The 12484-nt window shown below is 42.2% G+C and overlaps 1 protein-coding gene and 1 long non-coding RNA gene across 5 annotated transcripts in view; one reads left to right on the forward strand and one right to left on the reverse strand.

The window, feature by feature from the left end:
- Positions 1-12484, forward strand: part of CNTN5 (contactin 5) — a 1441523-nt gene that overhangs the window by 1038326 nt on the left and 390713 nt on the right. For all 4 annotated transcript variants that reach the window (XM_056561527.1, XM_056561528.1, XM_056561529.1 and 1 more), the window contains one exon: positions 4927-5029. In XM_056561527.1, the coding sequence (XP_056417502.1) occupies positions 4927-5029 (103 nt within the window). The remainder of the gene's footprint in view (positions 1-4926; positions 5030-12484) is intronic.
- The window catches only part of LOC130358369 (uncharacterized), a 55991-nt gene that overhangs the window by 39422 nt on the left and 4085 nt on the right, over positions 1-12484 (reverse strand). The gene's annotated exons all lie outside the window — the stretch shown is intronic.

The raw sequence follows: 12484 nt of genomic DNA on the forward strand, positions 1-12484 counted from the left end.
CAGTGCAACAAAAAGGGAAGGTGCTGAGACCACTTCATAACGTGTGTGAGATTTGTAAATTGCTTCTATTAAAAAATCTTACTCCTTCCAGTACTTATCAGCTGCTGTATGCTCCAGAGGAAGTTGAGTTGTTCTTTCCTGTCTGACCACAGTGCTCTCTGCTGACACCTCTGTCCGTGTCTTGAACTGTCCAGAGTAGGAGAGGTTTGCTATGGGGATTTGCTTCTACTCTGGACAGTTCCTGACATAGACAGAGGTGTCAGCAGAGAGCACTGTGGTCAGACAGAAAGGAACTATACAACTTCCTCTGGAGCATACAACAGCTGATAAGTACTGGAAGGGTTGAGATTTTTAAATATAAGTAATTTACAAATCTGTTTAACTTTTTTGCACCAGTTGATTTGAAAACATTTGTTTTCCACCCCTTTAACATAATAAGATGGGTAAAGCAGTACTACATATAACTACATAATTATCTTAAATATAAAGGAAGACAATACTATCTGTATCTATATCGTACTTGCATTATTAACATAGAAAGGGAAGCAGTACTATTTGTACCTATATTATTAAAAGAAAAATATAGGGTGGAAAGGGAATAACGTTTACAAGTCTATTACAGCCAGTAAAGGCAGTCACTGTTTATCTCAATAATTTCACAAGAGTGAAGATGTGTACTGAAGGAGAACAAACACTACCCCCATAAATCACATCTCAATTAACACTGGGGGTCTTGGGGAATCTGCCTCTTGAGTTCCAAGAAAAGCAGTAGAGGATAACTGAGGAATGCTATGGCTGCTTTTCTGTGCATAAGTCATAAACAGAATTCCTTCTCAAACATAGATGCGATGCACATCTATACTAAAAATGTCTAAAAACTTTTTGACTATGGTCCCCTGTTCCAGACTCTCATCTACAGACTAGGAGCAAAGCATGTTTAGAAACTCTACTGCCATCCAGCGGGGCAAAAATGAAAAATACTTTATTCCAATACAAGCAGGATACATACAGGTTTGCCATAAGTAAATACGTACCAATGCATTTCAACCATGGCCATGATCTAGCTCAATCTAGCAAGGATTAAGACTGCGGTTTGACAGGTCGAAACACATAGGAGAGCATTGATATATGGCAACACCGCATACCACATGTAACCTACTTGTATTAATTTGGAATAAAGTATCCTGCCTTTTAACCTGAGTGGATCAGAGGGGACTTTCTAGTTACTACCGACAATGTGGTCATAGTTGGTGGTTTGTGCTTAAAGGGGTACTCCGCCCCTAGACATCTTATCCTTGATCGCAGGGGTCCCTTCGCTGGGGACCCCCGCCATCTCAGCTGTGGCACCCCAGACATTCGATGGCAGATGACTGGCGACGCAGAGCGGAGGCTCTTGACGTCACGTCACGACTGGTTCGTGACGTCACGGCTACGCCCCCTCAAAGCATGTCTACGAGAGGGGTGTGCTAGTCATGCATTGAGGGGGCATGGTCGTGACATCATGAGGGGGCATGACCGTTATGTGACCTCCGGCGCTGCACCCGACGCTCTAAACGAACGCTGGGTGCAGCAGGGACTTTGTGACGGTCCCCAGCGGCGGGACGCCCGCAATCATTATAAGATGTCTGAGGCAGAGTACCCCTTTAAGGATAAGGTGTCATTCATCTTAGCTGGGGTTCCGTCAGAGGTGTAGCTGCTAGCTTCTGTGCCCTGATGCAAAATCTGCAACAGGGCCCCATACGCCAATTATAATGCTGGTCTCTTATGGGGCAGATGTGCTTTGGGGCCCCCTTATGCACCAGGGCCCCGGTGCGACCGCTACCTCTATAGCTACGCCCCTGGGTTCTGTGCTGGATTTGCTTCACATGTAAGTTTGATACCCACAAAGAATGTCTCCTTCTTCTCAGTGCAAACTGTGTAATTCTCCATTTTACCTGTGGAGGCACTGTGACAAAAATAAATAAATAATTAGATAACTAGAAATAGATTACAGATACAAGGGATCCCAGTAGTGGGCAAAAAGGAAGTGTCCAAAAAGTACAATGTCTTTAAATTGGACCTTACAGTTGAACTTTAATATATACAGTAGTTACCGAATAATAATATAGGGAATAACAAGGAAGGAAAAAAAACATTGTTACATTTTTGAGGGTGACCTATACATCCAATTATATGCCACCACATGTAGAATTCAGCATGCCATTTTTCACACACGATATATGTATATATACTATAATGATTCTTCTTTGATCTGTCCGGTTTTTGATTAGTAACCCCCCCCCCCCTTTAATTTTAACAAACGTAACATTTCCCAGCAAACAAAGTAGTGACATTTCTCATAGACATTTACGCAATGACTATCAAAGGGTACATTAGTTACAAGGGCAGAGATTAATAAGGCTGCAAGCAGTGGAAAGATTCTGTTTGGAAAACAAATCTCAGAGAGTAAGATAAATTCACCATGTCGAAAAGTCTACAGGGACAAAATAAGTTGTAGATGTGATAATCTATTTAAACTGTGAAATGCTCAAGACACAGAAGAAAGAACACTGAATACACAGGTAAATCTCCGGAAAGGTAAAGAATAAGGGAAGGAGGGAAGAAATGCAAAGGATGTGGAGTCAATGGGAAAAAAAATGCATTTCCCCATTGCCTACAGGCTGGAAAAGCCGAAGCTACAGAAGACCTTCCCGTCATGATTCATTTTGAACTAGGTTCTATTAGTGATGTAAGAAGGAACCTGCTGCTAATTCTAATTATATTACAGATTTTATTGGTTCTAAACAGAGTAAAGTATAAGGGGCAATACATAGAAAGAATATAAATTAAAGGAGATCTGCAAGTGTTAGACACTTATCCCCTTTAAACAGGATACGGAATAAGTGTCTGAATGCAGGGGGAGTCCGAACTTCGGGATTCCCCCGCGATTTTCTGCAGCCCTCCCGTGCAGGGGGCATGTCGTCCTCAGCATGACGCTGCGACCGGCATGCCACCTCCATGTAGTTCGATGGAAGAGGCGGAGATGGAGTGTTTGTGCATCCCCACCTCTCCCATAGAGATCAGTGAGGTCGACGACACGTGCATTAGCCACGCAGAGCCCCCACCCTCGCGATCAGACACTTATCCCCTATCCCCTAGGGGATAAGTGCCTAACATCTGGTTCACATCTATACCACAGCAGTATGCCGGGAGATACATTGAAATTGTATTTAAACATATGCTGTGGTAAAGCCTTAGACCTCCAATATGTAAAAGTTGCCAAAACTATGTCAGTTTGGACCTGTTTTTGTCCCCTGTATGTTTATGTAAGATTTTTTTTGCAGAATAGAAAAGTTCTACATGCACTTTATAAGTTATGTATTGTTTGATATGGTGTGGTATAATTGTTTTACAATTTTTACATAGTTTAACATATTAACAACAACAAAAAAATTTAGAAATTTAAGGGGCCCTAAGACATCTTATCCTCTATCCAAAGGATGGGGGATAAGATGTCTGATCGCCTGGTTCCCGCCACTGGGGACCCCCGCAATCTCGCATGGAGCATCCACCTGTGGGAGCTTCATGCAGCACTGCAGCCTCCGGGTCACAACTACAGGATCGGTGTATTGTGACGTCACAACTCCGCCCCCGTGTGATGTCAAGTCCCGCCCCCTCTCATAGACTTGCATTGCAGGGGCGGAGCGTGATGTCACATGGGGCAGAGTCGGGACGTCACGATACTCCGGTCCCGTAGTCGTGACCCGGTAGCCTTGGAGACTGCAGCGCTGCGTGCAGCTCCCACAGGTGGATGCTGCATGCGAGATTGCAGGGGTCCCCAGTGACATGACCCTGCAATCAGACATCTTTGGATAGGGGATAAGATGTCTTAGGGCCGGAGTACCCCTTTAATATGTATGCAAATGGGTTCAAATGGATGCTACAAACTAGAACATATTCCACAAAAACATATGCAACAATGTGTCTTGCATAGCCCACTCAGCCAATCATCGGCTAAGCAAGGACACCAGTACGGCCAGTGAATGACTGAGGATCCCATTACTCTTGAGACTAGTACGTCTCAAAAGGTTGGAGCCGGAACACTCAACGCTAACAGACTTGTCCTATTTTGGAGATCACAGGGGTCTAGTACAGTGTTTCTCAAGCCAAGTCCTCATGTACCATCAACAAGTCTTGTTTTTAGTATTTCTTTAATCTTTCACAGGTGATATAATGATGGTCAGTGCATCAGGCATCACCTCAAGTGTTCTCTGTATGGGATACCCTGAAATCATGACCTGTTGGGGGTACATAAGGACTGCACTTGGGAAACACTGTTCTAGTACATTGCTAGGGTATGAGAGCAAAGGGGGAACATAGGGGAGAACACACCCTTTATAGCTGCTGAGAACTTACGTGGTAAGGGGAACTATCATTCGATCGCCACGGTCTGGAGTCCAGATATATAGTAAATGACACCTGGGGGGTCTACGTATACTAGATAAAGTATCTACATGAAGCAACACAAGGAAATAAATAATACATGCACTCACCGCACAGTACGTGTCTACGAGTCCTGAAGTCCGTGCTCACGGGGAGACATAGACGGACGCTAGCGTCCGGCTATGTCTCCCCGTGAGCACGGATTTCTGGACCCGTAGACATGTACTGTGCGGTGAGTGCATTTATTACTTCCTTGTGTTGCTTGACATTGTTATGGCAAGCAGACAACCCGTGCCCAATGCGGTGGTCAATAGCTGCACCATCTTGAGGATAAACTCCAGGTCTTCTACTTCCGAGCGGCATTTTTTAATTGTGCTCTCTTCATTGACCTTAGCACTGTCTGCCTCCCATCATTTTTATGGTACTGATTCAAGTCATAAAAGTTCTAAGCATGTAAAGAAGCAAATATTAATTTTCTATCTAAGCCTACTTTTTATTTCCCAGGTGTGATGGGGGAATATGAACCGAAAATTGAGGTCCACTTTCCTTATACTTTTACTGCAGCTAAGGGAACGACTGTTAGAATGGAGTGTTTCGCACTCGGCAAGTAAGTACACATTTCCTTCAATGACTCGCAATGCTTTATTAAGATGTGTTAGATTTAATTTGCGTTTGGTCATCTCGCCGTAATCAGTATTTATTCCCGCGTTTCGGCTCGGCTCCTGGGCACCATGAACCGGGTGATGCATTTTGTGTACTAAGTGTTATAACCCGTAGGAGTCGCGCGCTTTTTATTTACATGCCTTTTACTATCAGAAGCATTCATTATCTGTTCTGTAAATGTACAAAGCATTTTATGCCTCTCTTTTGTCAACATTACGGATTGTTATGGCGTCTACTTCGGTACTGCACCACAGTAAACTTGGATATAAAAGAAGATTCATGACTAGTAGATATGTATTTATATTGGGCTAAAAAACTAGCGAAATTTTTTACGACTTGATGAGCTGTTTGTCTTGTTGCCATTTGACACAAGATAGAAACTGTAGGAGATACAAAGGTACAGAAGCATTGAGGAGCTTGATACAGACCCATAGGTTTATTTGCCCCATGAGAATACAAAACTATGATCAATAGAACATGGTAGATGAGGGTCAGGCATAAGGTTATCCTTCATAGCAAGATAGGGATAGGCATAAGAATATCCTTTATATAAGATAGGGATAGGCATAAGGCTATCCTTCATATAAGATAGAGATAGGTATAAGGCTATACTTTATATAAGATAGGGATAGACATAAGGCTATCCTTTATATAAGATAGCGATAGCCATAAGGCTATCCTTCATATAAGATAGAGATAGGTATAAGGCTATACTTTATATAAGATAGGGATAGACATAAGGCTATCCTTTATATAAGATAGCGATAGCCATAAGGCTATCCTTCATATGAGATAGGAGCTGTAGTCTTGCAACAGCTGGAATCACCCTGGTTGGGAAACACTGAGATTCAGTATGTCATTGCCTATGTATTACAGCTCCATAAAGACTCTTAAGTTTGACCCATAGCAGTATATGGGACCATATTATACATTCATATGGCTCCAGTTTCATGCATAAGAGAAAAGAATATCTTACACTGGAAAACAATAGCTCTAGTAAAATGATACTATCTCAATAATAAACCCCACATCTAAGCTTGCTGGACCCATAAATGAGCTTAACACTAATGTTAACTGTGGTGTAAACTGGGATCTAAGACCGTATGTGGATGTGCACGTGTGGCGCCCAATTTGGGGGTACTGTGTGCGGGGTGTATGGGTATGAACGTGATGCCAGGGCACTGTTAACCTCCACCATCCGAGGATAGGACAGCTTCTCCTGGGCCAGGCACGGGATAGTAAATACACCAATGCCAGGTTAATAAATATGGATAATAAATACGCCAATGCCAGGTTACATATTTACTGAGGCAGGAGTAAATGCTACAATCCTCAGCGCAGATGAGAGTAAAGGAGATGCAATGTAACCATTGGGAGCCCTGTAGACTTGCTGTGACTTGTAGTTTTCTGCTTAGGATTTGAGGCTTAATGCTGAAGTTTCCCACACTAATTAGGGTTCTATTAGTGTCTAATTTACTCTATACCGCCAGGGTATGAATTATTTCTATGTGGCCTGTTGACTCATCGACTATTATGCTTGCAATTAGGAATTTCAGAATCCTCCTGGGCAGGGAACACTTACAGAATGTCACGGTCGCCTGCTTGTAGATTGATTTTAGGATTCCCTTAGATCTACCTCACACTCCTGCTGTCTGTTCTCCCCACTGCAGCTCACACTGAGCTCTGCACACATGCTAAACTCTTATAACTGAGCTACCCCCATTGGGCAATTAGGGTCACATGGGTACTCGGCATCATACCTCCTACAAATATTAAGTACAATTCTTAAAGGTACAGTGCAACACAACATAAATAAACAGAACAAATATTACAATGAATATCACAGCATCACCTGAGCAGGAAGGCCCATCGTAGGCGCCTGAAGCAATGTTTACCTGACAGGATGCACTCCAGTACTAAGACACCACACACGTTGCATCCCTCTTTGCAAAATGGACTCTTCTACCATGAACCAGGAAGTATAACTTTACTGAGTGAGTAGTGGATGCATGGAATAACCTTCCTGCTGAAGTGGTTGCTGCAAATACAGTGAAGGAGTTTAAGCATGCATGGGATAGACATAAGGCTATCCTTCATATAAGATAGGGATAGGCATAAGGCTATCCTTCATATAAGATAGGGATAGGCATAAGGCTATCCTTCATATAAGATAGGGATAGGCATAAGGTTATCCTTCATATAAGATATGGATAGGCATAAGGTTATCCTTCATATAAGATAGGAATAGACATACGGCTATCCTTCATATAAGATAGGGATAGGTATAAGACTATCCATAGTGATAGGCATAAGGTTATCGTTCATATAAGATAGGAATAGGCATAAGGCTATCCTTCATATAAGATAGGGATAGATATAAGGCTATCCTTCATATAGGATAGGGATCGGCATAAGGCTATTCTTCATATAAGATAAGAATAGGCATAAAGCTATCCTTCATATAAGATAGAGATAGGCATAAGGCTATCCTTCATATAAGATAGGGATAGGCATAAGGCTATCCTTCATATAAGATAGGGACAGAGACTTTTCATAGTATTCAGAATTTAGGGCAGAGAAGATGGGCCAAATGGTTTTTATAAAAATATTCTATTTTTCTACGTTTCTTAAAACCTAAATCATAGATGAGAAAATATCAGTGGAGCCGAGCTATAGTGCCACCATCTCAGTCATCGATTCACTAGTATCCAGACATACCAAAACCATTAAACTTCTGTAGAACCTATGTACAAAGAACAACATGTTGAATATCTTCTTATTATCCTCTATTATCCAACTTTCTGAAGGCTCCTACAAATTCTCGCCATTGGCCAATAATTATTTTATAATGCTCCGAGTCTCCGGAGTCCAGAGTGAAAATATAGCTTCAGACGCGAGCACGGGTTCTGGTCGCACAATACATTTTGCTCTATTTGATTCCAAAGGAAATGAGAGCAATATTTCACCCTCCTCCTTCTCCTGCATTGAGGTGTTAATAAATGATAATATTTCTCGGTCTAGATACTTGGCACCTCGTTCTCTTCTGTAATTGACACCTTTCTGCTCAAGAAATTATTTATCACCATAGTTTGCAAATTCATTTGATATGAATTAGCCTCTTCCGTTATGTGCAAAACAACTGACCTCTAGAGATATTACAGATGTATCGGAGCGGTTGTCGGGGCAAATTGGTAATTCCCCACAGTTGGTACTGCCGAGTCTAAAAATATTCCTTCGTCTCGACATTCAATAAACTTCTATTAATTTGCTCTAAATCTAAGATATGAAAAAGTCAGGAGTTTTACAGTAAGCGATGAGATACATTTATTTTTAGATACTGTATTTTAGTCCTAATCTAACCATTTGGTGAACCAGGCTGCAAGAACTGGCATTCAATATCAATGGACTCCACTCTTTCTTGGAATAGGATAATATAAACGATTAAAGGCCCCAAATATCAAAATCACCCCTCGTTATGGTCCCAGGTACTGCCACCCATGATAGAAGGGCTTGGTGTTTCTACCCATCCATAACCTTTGAGAAAAATTTTTTATCCCCTCCTTTATACAGTTAAAAACTATGGTGCTCAGGGAGCAAGTGTAAGGTGGTAGTCCTTACTGGCCCTCCTGCATTGAGCGTGTCCCCCTGTGTATATTGGGTCCTCTCCATCTCTTGTATGGTATTTAAAGAACAACAGAAGCAAGAGAGAGTATTTTACATTGTGAAAAGCTGTTCTTGCTCTCTACACAACGGAGGCAGCGACTGCTTGGCATCTGGTTTACTTGACAACTTAAACGGGCCTGCCACCAGTGCAATCCAAACCTTTACTTTACCAATAGCAAAATAACACTGTCTGAGAGCCCCGAAAGCCATGAATAACATTGTTAAGTCACCTAGGAATGGATCTGAGTAATTTGGAGCTGCTTTAAGCCAAAGTAAATTTTTAAAGTTATGGCAACATGTATGAGTAAATGGGTGGTACCCAGTGGTAACTAACTGGGACACACTGCATTGGAAGATTTTTATGCCTTTTAAAATTTAAAAAAGGTCAAAGATTTACCTTTTCTGGTGACAAATGTGCACACTGAGGTACTGGAAAGGGCAATGACTTTTTTCCAAATGGTTAAAAAATTATCCCTTTTTAGGAGTAGAAACAGGTTTTGCACCTGAAAAGTAAAGATGTCCTAGGAAGTGCACAAAAGTAACACAAAACCGTCTACTTTTGACAATTGGTGTACCACCAAAAAACTCTCACACTTAAAGGACATCTGCAGCAAAATACCTCACGATCTCCCAAAGGGGGCTTTATGTGAACAGCTAATGCGCGTAGCGTTGAACTCTCTGAGATCAACCGTATGCCCCCTCCATGCCCCCTCCCCATACAGTTCTATGGGAGAGGTGGGGAGGTAGGAACGCTGCCTCCCCGCCTCTCCCATAGAACTACATGGAGGAGGCATGTCGTTCGTACCCCCTGCGATCCCTGTGGATAGGGGATAGGTGTTTGAATGCAGGGGGTACGAACGATACGCCTCCTCCATGTAGCTCTATGGGAGAGGCGGGGAGGCAGCATTCCTGCCTCTCCGCCTCTCCCTTAGAACTGTATGGGGAGGGGGCATACGGTTGACCTCAGAGAGGTCAACGCTACGCGCATTAGCTGCTCACATAAAGCCCCCTTTGGGAGATCGTGAGGGGTCCCAGCGGACAGACTCCCCGCAATCAAAACACTTAACCCCTATCCTGTGGATAGGGGAAAGGTTATTTTTTGCTGCAGATGTCCTTTAACTTGCAAATAGAACAGATGCAGAATGCTCTCTGCTGCTTTCCTACAATTATTATCTATGGTTGATCTTACTCCTATCTGTGGTGTTCACTGCTCACTGTCCCTCACAGAGATCTTCACCTTCTATCTCTGAAATGGCTGCTGAAGCTGTGTACATAGGCTTTCAGAGTGGCTTTGACTTCCCCTATACAGCATGATTGATTGATAGGCATTGCTGGCTTCACTTAGGTCATGTGTTCCTTTTCTCCCTCTTTCTGCCCGTGGCTGATGTTATTTTAGTAGGTTCAGCCAAACCGCCTAAAGTTTGAGTTTGCACCAAACCAAACTTTTAGCAAAATTCTGATCGAACTCAGGTTTTACAGGTTCAGTTTTCTCATCTCTATTAATAAGCAGTAGCAACTCTCCCCTATTAAGTTTACAGATACAAAGCCACACAACTGTACACATAGGGGGAGATTTATCAAAACCTGTGCAAAGGAAAAGTTACCCAGTTGCCCTTATCAACCAATCAGATTGCTTCTTTCATTTTGCAGAGGCCTTGTTAAAAATTAAGGACGCAAGCTGATTGGTTGCTATGGGCAACTGGGAAACTTTTCCTCTGGAGAGGGTTTGATAAATGTATTTGTAATTTCCATGATTGTGTTTCAATTGTGTTTCAATCAATCACTGCCTTGAAAATGTCTATGAAATGAAATGGTCAAAGTGGTACAGTGTTAGTAAGCCAGAAAGTGCAAAATATATGTCCAGAAAATGGGATAGGTGTAACAGGGTGTTAAAAGTGTGATAGTATCAAGTTGCTGCTGAAAGGAGTTTCATTTTTCTTTTTGCCCGGTTGTTTATGAATGATTCTTCAGATTTCCTAAAGCTCCATATGTTGCTTCCTTTATAGGATTCATTGGGGCCAGGAACTGTACTGCCATTTTAGCCCCATAACAATTTACATATCTTTAACCTAGATGAGTCATAACATTAACTTAAAGGGGTACCCCGGCAGAGACTTCTTATCCCCTATCTGAGGGCTAGGGGATAAGATGTCTGATCATGGGGGTCTGGCCACTGGGGACCCCAGCGATCTCGGCTGCGGCACCGCAGACACCCGGTGCATGGAGCGAACTTTGCTCCATGCTGGATGACTAGTGATGCATGGTCACGCCCCACTCGTGACAACACAACCATGCCACCTCAAAGCAAGTCTATGGGAGGGGGCTGATGGCCGTCACGCCCCCTTCCATAGACTAGCATTTAGGGTGTGTGGCTGTGACGTCACGAGCATCCGGCGCTGAACCCGACACTCTAAACGAATGCCGGGTGCAGCAGGAAGATTGAGGGGGTCCTCAGCGGCTGGGCCCCTACGATCAGACACCTTATCCCCTAGCCCTCAGATAGGGGATGAGATGTCTAGGGGCGGAGTACCCCTTTAACCTCTAAATTAATAAATGTCTATTTTTGTAGTTTACTAAAAACAACAAAGAAAATGAGTTCTTAAGATATTGTTTTTGGACGGGTCGCTATCACGGAGGATCGGAATAATTGGAGATCAGAAGTTTAATATTGCTTTGAGGAGGTGATAACTAAATGGTGGAAAAGGTTAATTAGGAATTTAGAAAAGCAGCTAATGGAGGGAATATTAGAGACTCTGGAGGAAGCGCCATGAATACTGACAGAGACGAGGAAGGGACCTGCTCTATTAATCTTGGCAGCCGGACGTATTTACGCTAGAGAGAAGCTGTTACATTTTAAATAATGTGCCGGCACCAGATAAAAGGAGAAGGAATATGGTGCTGCAGGAAAATAGACCTCAAAATTTGAGTGTGAAAGTGTTTTTGTAGTATTTTAATGGAAATTCTCTTTTCGGGGATGTTGATAAGTCTAGAACAATAAAATATTATATAACTGGCTTGGTCTATTAGAACCGTATTCACACACAAGATGGCATTCCCCCCCCACAAATTATCAAGTTAAATTGTCTTTAAGTTATGAGCAAGGAGACCGATAAACAACCCATGTTAAGAGGAATGTATCATTTAGATGACTGGTTAGTGCAAAATATTGATACATATTATTTTATGTAATCTGTTTCTATTTTCAAATTGTAATTATTTTATTAAATTTTTGTGTACATTATTATAGGGGCAACAATCTTGTCTGGGCTTCTTTTTTTTTTTTTTTTACAGCTTTTTGCTGCACAGCTGGATCCATGGACATAGGCACATTGGGGGAGATTTATCAAAACCTGTCCAGAAGAAAAGTTGCCCAGTTGCCAGTTGCCCAATCTGATTGGTTGCTATGGGCAACTGGGTAACTTTTCCTTTTCAGAGGTTTTGATAAATCTCCCCCATTATACTGTGCCCCTATTCACTAGATGGAGAACATTTTCTGGGCATGCTCTGTAACCTGTCCAAAAGGTCATTCCACATGTCTATTTATAGGATAGATAGTTGTGGTCTCCAGTAGTTATTATGAGCAGTACTGAAGACTTATTTTTTTTTTTATGTATCTATTGTGGGAGTTTAGCTCAGTAGAGATGGGAAAATGGCATAAAACAGCAATCAGAGATAGGGACAAATGATGTTTATTGTCCAAAAATAAATAACAAATCAGCCATATTTACGTTCGAAC

The sequence above is a fragment of the Hyla sarda genome, chromosome 2 (assembly GCF_029499605.1).
Source record: "Hyla sarda isolate aHylSar1 chromosome 2, aHylSar1.hap1, whole genome shotgun sequence".
Taxonomy (NCBI): domain Eukaryota; kingdom Metazoa; phylum Chordata; class Amphibia; order Anura; family Hylidae; genus Hyla; species Hyla sarda.